This window comes from Bombina bombina, chromosome 6, assembly GCF_027579735.1.
Source record: "Bombina bombina isolate aBomBom1 chromosome 6, aBomBom1.pri, whole genome shotgun sequence".
Lineage (NCBI taxonomy): Eukaryota > Metazoa > Chordata > Amphibia > Anura > Bombinatoridae > Bombina > Bombina bombina.
The window spans coordinates 575,551,415-575,560,439 of record NC_069504.1 but is presented as its reverse complement, the minus strand read 5'-3'; the positions used below and the strand labels follow the sequence as shown (position 1 = coordinate 575,560,439).

The following is a 9,025-nucleotide window of genomic DNA, read 5'->3' as shown; positions in this document are numbered from 1 at the left end:
TAAATCAATGAGAGCTGCCATATTGTAAAACTTAAGTTACCTACTGGGCCCAATTAAAAACAGTTATAAATATATTACATATATGCAGACAATTTTATAATAATAATAATAATAATAATAATAATAATAATATCTAAATTAGCTGAAAAATAGTTTTCAAAAAGAAAAATTGGTTATGGGTGCACATTGTTTAGATCATTGCTCTTCTGAACATTGTCTGCTTCATTTGCATTTGTTCATATTATTTTGAAAGTAGTTAGTAATAATTTTAAGTGTTTCATCTAAAAGAAAATATGTAACTTTTTTAAAAGATTAAAGGTTCCTGTTTTTATTGAACCACATTTCCTTGTCAGGCTTACAAAGGCCCAGCCCTCTGCGCCAATAAAGTTGCGATAGTTATCTTTACCAGCTTAGTAACCAATAGTCAAAGTACACAACTTATACAGATTTGTTTCAATTCAAAAAGAATATATTAGTATATATGTCTTTTTCCTTTCTCTTTCTTCTTTTTAATAGAAAAATGTCAACATTCTGTTTTACATTAGATATATAAAGTCATGTGTTTAAGAAGATTATTGTCTAGCTATGCTTTGATGAGCATGACAAACCCGTCTTTGTATATAGTATATTTTAATACCTTGCATGATCTGGCAATGTATTTGTTCACTATAAATAAATAATAAAAAAAAGTATATATGTGACACAAATATATATATATATATATATTTTTTTTTTTTTAATTAATTTAATTCTTAAGTATGTGGTCCCTTTAAAAGAGTCAAACTACTGTATATGACTAGACCGAACGTCAGCTATTTTGCAATTCTGCCCTCCATCTAGAATTATTTAATAAAACAAACAGCAGGATTAATCTATAAGACATTTTGATCAAACTGATTTCTCATTTCTAGTACAATTAATAACTGAAGATATTTTTTTCAGGTGTTGGCATTTTAAGTTTATTGACATTTCCATGTGATGCATGTAAGACTGGACATATAAGAAATCATAATAAACAATGTACAGGTATTTTCAAAGGGACAGTCAATGCAAAAACTACTAACATCGGATTACACGGCGTATTGATCTTTTAGTGGGAAATCTGGGATCTTCACAGAATGTCAGCACTGCTTTCTAAGATCTATTGTATAACTCTAGAAGACCGTGATGGAATGATAACATGCGGCCCCATCAGGTGTTCCACTTCATAGCATATACCACTGCTAATACTCAATTACAGTAACTGGTATGGAACATGCAAACATATTGCATGCTGAGTCTGGTTTTATACCCTGGGAGAGCAAGTTTTGCCCTCATCCCTTTGCTGCTATATATTCACCCGTATGTACAGAGAGTAATGCTTTGTCTTCCATATTCAGTTGTAATCTATTGCTATGGTCTCCTGAAGGAAAAAGGAATACTGTAGATCAGCCCCTTGCCTTAGAGCCCTTCTATCTACAGCCACCATGGAAATTAAAACATGATTGTATTTTCACACAAGGTAAATTTATATTTACAGAAAAAAAAAGAAAAGAAAAAAAAGGATATGATAAATTGACATCTGCTGAACTTTTTGATGCTTATAGATTTTCTTTTTAATTCACATCACAGAATATACACTCTTTGTACACAGTGGTGTCTTTGGAAGCTTATGAAGAACACTGCACAAGGCCTCATGCATCCCACTAAGTTAGTCATTATCTGCAATAAGACCCAGGGAAATATGCAACTAATTTGCTGGCATTAGTGTAGCTTACATTATATTAACCATAACTGCTACAGATTCCTGGCAACACAGAAATAAAAAAATAAAATGGTTTGAAATTAAGCTAAAAACAAAATGAAAAAAATACAGCACATTTGCTGAACATGTACAACAGTTTTGAAATTAAATCAGATTTTAAAAAAATAAATACAGACTTTATTTCAGTCTTTCAGGAAAATATATTTAATGCCAGGCAAAAGCAGCAGTAAACGCATACGGACTAAGAGCGTGGCCTGCAGCACTGCACTGCAATACTATCAGGACACTATTTACTTAAGAGGCTGATGTAAAAGGCTGGTGCATCCAGTTCCTTAAGGTTCCATGGCATTTACAAATCCTGCAAAGGCTTATTCCTTTCACTTCCATTGTGAAATCCCTTTGTACCATCAGGACCTCTTGGCAACCTCAGAACACCAAGAGGCAAACCATCAGCATTTTGTATTTTCCGTCCTAACATTGGGCTGCAAGCTGGGCTCTTATCTTGTGTTATGGTTTGAGCTTGTCTTCTTCTCTGAACCCAAGGGCTGCTGGAAGGAGTGATGCTACTATCTGAAGAATACTCTGTGCACTTCCGAGCCGTCTCTGGGCTCATGCTGTCAGCAAGTGGGGACTGCTTTACGCCTTTGCGTTGTCCACAGGGGCTACTCCATGGAGAAGACCTTGGTGATGCATTGGGGCTCAAATGATTGTTTGGGTAGGCAGAAGGGCTTAGTTTGTTACTAGACTGAATCTTTCGTACTACCATTGGCGAGTTGGGATCACTCTCGGGTTCCGAGGAGCTATAAGCTGCCGACTCATCACCAATATACTGGAGTTCTTCTACTCTCTTATTAAGCGATTTATTTTTGCGCTGGTTTTTAGATTCTTCATCTTTATTCCGTTCTTTCTGCAACTTCTTCTTTGGAGGCTTCATGCCAATTAGAATAACCTTTATTCCATCATTTGTATCCTTTTCTGTATTAAAGGTATCATGGGCCTTGATGGCAGCATCTACCTCTTCAAATTCTACTATTGCACAATCCTTTGTCCCAACTTGGGAATACCTACTGCTAAATCTTTTCACATCAGATGGAAGATCACGCCCAGGTTTCAGAATACGTATAGATGAAATAACACCAAAGGTCCCAAAGCTTTTCAGGAGTTGCTCCATTATTTTTTCTTGCATTCCTCCATTCTCTTGCTCCTTATTTAAGCCTTGCAACTCTGGAATAAAGTGAAGATCATAAACCAGAAGCATCTTGCTTGGGAGGTTCTCACTGGGAAAAACTGGGACTGGAGTCTTGCGTCTGATTTTTCTATTGTCTTCATTTAGTTCAAGCACATTGGAATATCTTAAAGCATAGGCTGTGGTTCTCCAGTCACGTGTGAGATGTTTTACCTTGAGGGGGGGGGGGGAAATAAAAATATATTATTTAAAAAAAAAAACAAAAAAAAACACAACAACATTTTTCTCAAATTGATAATTTCCAAAAACAGAAGAGCATGGTTAAATTTCTTAAAACAATTTAAAAAAAAAAAAAATAATAAAAAAACAAAACAAAACCACCACCGAGTGCAGATTGGTTCGCAAAGTTATAGGCTGTGTTACCAGAAAATTCAAGCAGATTTTATATATAATATTCAAGCAGATTATATATAATATTACCTACACACATACAGTAGAAACATACACACATATTATAATACACATACACACACCTACATACATATATGTGTGTGTGTGTGATATATATAAAAAAACTGAATAATTCAGTGTATTCAGATTGCTCTGATAATTGGCCTATTAAGCTAGAAATTGTTTCAATAGAACAAAACTAATAAAAGTAAGGTTTCAGGTCTCACGTTGTTTTTCCACCATATACATTTCTATATACTTATGTACATTTATTAGCTAGTGTGCTTCATCATGAGAGCCATTCATACATATGTGTGGGACTTCTAATTAAAACAGATTATAATATAGTATTATAAAATAAATAGGTAAAACCCAACGTGCACAAACATCTACTTTTCTGGAATCAGTAAATTTAATGCAAGCAATATATTTAGCATGTCAACGATTTTCATCCCATTCAAATAAATACCAGAATACACATATATTCCTTAAAAGGGTCGAGAAACCTATTTTTTTTTCTTTCATGATTCAGATAGAGCATATTGCTTTAAACAGCTTTCCAATTTACTTCAATTATTTAATTTGCAGAATTCCTTTGGTATCTTAAAAAAAAAAAAAAAAAAAAAGCATATATAGGTAGTCTCAGAAGCAGAGAGCAAACTGCTGATTGGTGGCTGCACACATATGCCTCTTCATATATCTTCATGTGGTCAGCTAGCTCCCAGTAATGCACTGCTGTTCTTCAATAAAGTAGACTAAAGAACAAAGCAAAATTGATAATAGAAGTAAATTGGAAAGTTTTTTAAAATTGTATGCTCTGCTTGAATCATAAAAGAAAATGTGTGTTTCATGCCCCTTTATTTTTAAACTATGATTTTGTAGGTATTCATAATGGTTTTGAGAAACACTACAGGATATAGTAGAATACACATTTATGTCCTACTGATTAAAGGGACAGTATACACCAATTTTCTTAAAACTATATGTAATTGACACGACTAAAGAAGAATATGGACAGATAGATACTGATCTAAAACTCTGTGCTGTCCTTACATTGCAAACATTAACTATTTATATGAATGATGCACTGGCAACTTCTAAATGTACACTGGCACTTTAATTACTATGATTACATAACAAGCTGGCTCCTGTAGATTTGCACACACACATATGGATATATACACAAATATAGACCTTTATAATGAATGGCTTCTGCGCTCCTTATATTAGCAGTCCTGTACACTGTGTATGCTATAGTAAGCTCAGTATTAGGTAGTATGCACAATGACAAGGAACTACCTGACCAGCTATATATAGTCTGTTCTGAATATAGTAATCCAGGCAACTTATTGTATATAATAAAAGTTCAGGTATGTTTGTCCGAAGCTGTCATGCACAGTAGAGACTGCGTCAGGATAAACATACCTGGCCGTTGACACCGTAACAAAGGATCAGTCAGCAGAGAGGGGGGTGGGAGCGCTGCACTGCAGAAAATGGCCCATGTACACAGGCTTTAGGACTAGTAAATTATACCTGTAATGTGTAACTGACCATTCTTACTCTTCCTAACTAGCTGATACTATATCCAGCTGCACTGATCCTTAGCTGATATTAGACTTATTGGGGCATATTTATCAAGCTCGGTATGCAGGCTCACCAGAAACAGCAGTTATGAAGCAGCGGTCACAATGACCGCTGCTCCATAACCTGTCCGCCTGCTCTGAGCAGGCGGACAGACATCGCCGGAAATCAACACGATCGAGTACTATCGGGTTGATTGACACCCCCCTGCTGGCGGCCGATTGGCCGCGAGTCAGCAGGGGGCGGCGTTGCACCAGAAGCTCTTGTGAGCTGCTGGTGCAATGCTGAATACGGCGAGCGTATTGCTCGCCGTATTCAGCGAGGTCTGGCAGACCTGATCCGCAGTGTGGGATCAGGTCCGCCAGACCATGATAAATAGGGGCCATTAGCTGCACTTGTCTGATCCGAGTTGCAAATCTTCTTCACTTGCACTCTATAACTGCATCACACCAACTGTCTTAAAGGGACACTGAACCCAAATGTTTTCTTTTGTGATTCAGATAGAGCATGCAATTTTAAGCAACTTTCTAATTTACTCCTATAATCTTTGTTCACCAAAATGTGCTGGCAACTAAACTTAGGAGTAAATTAGAAAGTTGCTTAAAAATTGCATGCTCTGAATCAAGAAAGAAAAAATTTGGGTTCAGTGTCCCTTTAAGATGGCTCCTGTACTGCTCCGATTCTTAGCACAGCACAATAGATGGCATATTGAGGCTTCCATACAAACATGATATCATCTAACCAAATAAGCAAGTTCTCACAACACTACAAACTCAAGTATAAAACCTCTGATGTATGACTTTAAAGCACATAGTTGTGGCTTCAAAACACAAAATCAGCCAATTCATATACACAAATAAGGTTTAAAAAAAAAAATAAAAAAAAAAAATAAAAAAATCTTATACTCTGCAGCTGGTAAAAAAAAAGTAATTGGAAACACATTAATTTTATAGTATACTGTCCCTTTAAAAGAGGAACAGGACATTTTTTTCTTTCACTATTCAGATAGATCATATAATTTTAAAACCACTTTCCAATTTAAATTTTATTATTTCATTTGGTTTGTGGTATTTGTGTGCTTTGCTAAAAAGCATGCCTAGTTAGGCTCAGGAAGTGCTAATTGGTGGCTGCACATATATGCCTCATGATATTGTCTCACCCACATGCATTGCTGTCTTCAACAGAGGATACCAAGAGAATAAAGCAAATTGGGTAATCTAAAGTTGGAAAGTTGTTTAAAGGGACAGTATACACCAATTTTCATATAACTGCATGTAATAGACACTACTGTTAAGAAGAATATGCACAGATACAGATATAAAATCTCCACCCCCCCCCCCATCTCCTGCATATGAAAGACCCATTATACACAAACAGGAATCTGTAGACATCAGTAAACATCTAAAAAACTTTGGGCTTGGTTAGAAGTCTGAAAAATCAGTACAACGTTAGTCAAAAATAAGCAAAACTATACATTTTTACAAAAACACTCCCACATGGGCTATATAAAATGGATCATTTACATAACATTTATGCAAAGAAAAAAGTAAAATTTATGTATACCTGATAAATTAATTTCTTCTATGGTACGACGAGTCCATGGATTCATCCTTTACTTTTGGGATTATTATCCTCCTGCTAACAGGAAGTGGCAAAGAGCACCACAGCAGAGCCGTCTATATAGCTCCTCCCTTAGCTCCACCCCCCAGTCATTCGACCGAAGGTACAGGAAGAAAAAGGAGAAACTAAAAAGGTGCAGAGGCAACTTAAATTTAAAATAAAAAAATATCTGTCTTAAAATGACAAGGCGGGCCATGGACTAGTCGTACCATAGAAGAAATTAATTTATCAGGTAAGCATAAATTTACTTTTCTTCTATAAGGTACGACGAGTCCACGGATTCATCCTTTACTTGTGGGATACAATACCAAAGCTACAGGACACGAATGAACGGGAGGGACAAGACAGATGGTTAAACAGAAGGCACCACTGCTTGAAGTACTTTTCTCCCAAAAATAGCCCCTGAAGAAGCAAAAGTATAACATTTGGAAAAGGTATGAAGCGAAGGCCAAGTCGCAGCCTTACAAATCTGTTCAACAGAAGCATAATAATTTTTAAAAGCCCATGTGGAAGCCACCGCTCTAGTAGAGAGAGCTGTAATCCTTTCAGGAGGCTGTCCAGCAGTCTCGTATGCTTTTCAGAAAAAAAAAAAAAAAAAGTGTAGCCGTAGCTTTTTGACCTCTACGTTTGCCAGAATAGACAACAAAGAAGATGTTTGACGGAAATCTTTGGTTGCTTGCAAGTAAAACTTCACAGCACGAACCACATCCAAGTTGTGCAACAGACGCTCCTTCTTAGAGGAAGGATTAGGACACAGAGAAGGAACAACAATTTCCTGATTGATATTCCTATAAGTAACAACCTTAGGAAGGAATCCAGGTTTGGTACGCAAAACCACCTTATCAGCATGGAAAACAAGATAAGGCGAGTCGCATTGCAATGCAGATAGTTCAGAAACTCTTCGAGCCGAAGAGATAGCAACTAAAAACAGAACTTTCCAAGATAGCTTAATATCTATGGAATGCATAGGTTCAAACGGAACCCCTTGAAGAACTTTAAAGGGACAGTACACTGTAAAATTGTTTTTCCATAAATGTATTTTAAATAACTTGTTATACCAACTGCAGAGTATAAAATATTTGAGAAATTGCATTTTCGGGTTTATTTGTGTATCTGAAGTAGCTGGTTTTGTGCTTTGAAACCACAGCCTATTACAATGGGTTGAGCTTCAGGTAATATCAGATCTCATTATGTTATCACTTTTATGTACACAGACTTGCTTCCTTATCTTATATTTGTCTGGAACACCAAAGCTCAATACATAGAGAGAACAATGGAAAATTATCATTTTATTACTTAACTATCATGCCCCCCACTGACAGTGTAATCTCTTCTGCTGGCTGTGTTTACTTAGGCTTGTCAATAGCGTATACGCCAGTATCAAAACTTTCAGTATAGGTTGGGAAACCACAAGCTAAATCAGCTATTTCAAATGCTGAAATATGAGTAAAGGAGCTACTTGCAACCAATTTAATACACTCTAGCAGGTAAAAAGGATCATTGGGAATAATTTAAAGGGGAGAAAGTTTTTGGGTGAACTGTCCCTTTAAGAACTAAATTCAAACTCCATGGCGGAGAAACGGTTTAAACACAGGCTTGATTCTAACTAAAGCCTGACAGAATGACTGAACGTCTGGAACATCTGCCAGACGCTAGTGCAGTAAAATTGATAAAGCAGATATCTGTCCCTTTAAGGAACTAGCTGATAGCCCCTTCTCCAATCCTTCTTGGAGAAAGGACAAAATCCTAATCTTACTCCATGAGTAGCCTTTGGATTTGCACCAATAAAGATATTTACACCATATCTTATGATAAATTTTCCTAGTGACAGGCTTTCGAGCATGAATCAAGGTAACTATGACCGACTCAGAGAAACCTCGCTTGGATAAAATCAAGTTCAATCTCCATGCAGTCAGCCGCAGAGAAACTAAATTTGGATGCTGGAACTGACCTTGAATGAGAAGGTCCTGTCTCAGTGGCAGAGTCCATGGTGGAAGAGATGACATGTCCACCAGGTCTGCATACCAAGTCCTGCGTGGCCACGCAGGTGCTATCAAAATCACGAAGTTCTCTCCTGTTTGATTCTGGCAATCAAACGAGGAAGGAGAGGAAATGGTGGAAACACATAAGCCAGGTTGAATGACCAGGGTACTGCTAGACCATCTATCAGTACTGCCTGAGGATCCCTTGACCTGGACCCGTAACAAGGAAGTTTGGCATTCTGACGAGACACCATCAGATCCAATTCTGGCGTGCCCCATTGCTGAATCAATTGTGCAAACACCTCCGGATGGAGTTCCCACTCCCCCGGATGAAAAGTCTGATGACTTAGAAAATCCACCTCCCAGTTCTCCACTCCTGGGATATAGATTGCTGATAGATGGCAAGAGTGAGTCTCTGCCCATCGAATTATTTTGGTAACCTCTATCATCGCTAGAGAACGC

The 9,025-nt window shown here is 37.0% G+C and overlaps 1 protein-coding gene across 1 annotated transcript in view; it reads right to left on the bottom strand.

The window, feature by feature from the left end:
- Nucleotides 1-932: 932 nt before the first annotated feature.
- The window catches only part of LARP6 (La ribonucleoprotein 6, translational regulator), a 97,028-nt gene continuing 88,935 nt past the window's right edge, over nt 933-9,025 (bottom strand). The window contains exon 3 of the mRNA XM_053717546.1: nt 933-3,143. Coding sequence (XP_053573521.1) covers nt 2,094-3,143 — 1,050 coding nt within the window. The 3' untranslated portion in view covers nt 933-2,093. The remainder of the gene's footprint in view (nt 3,144-9,025) is intronic.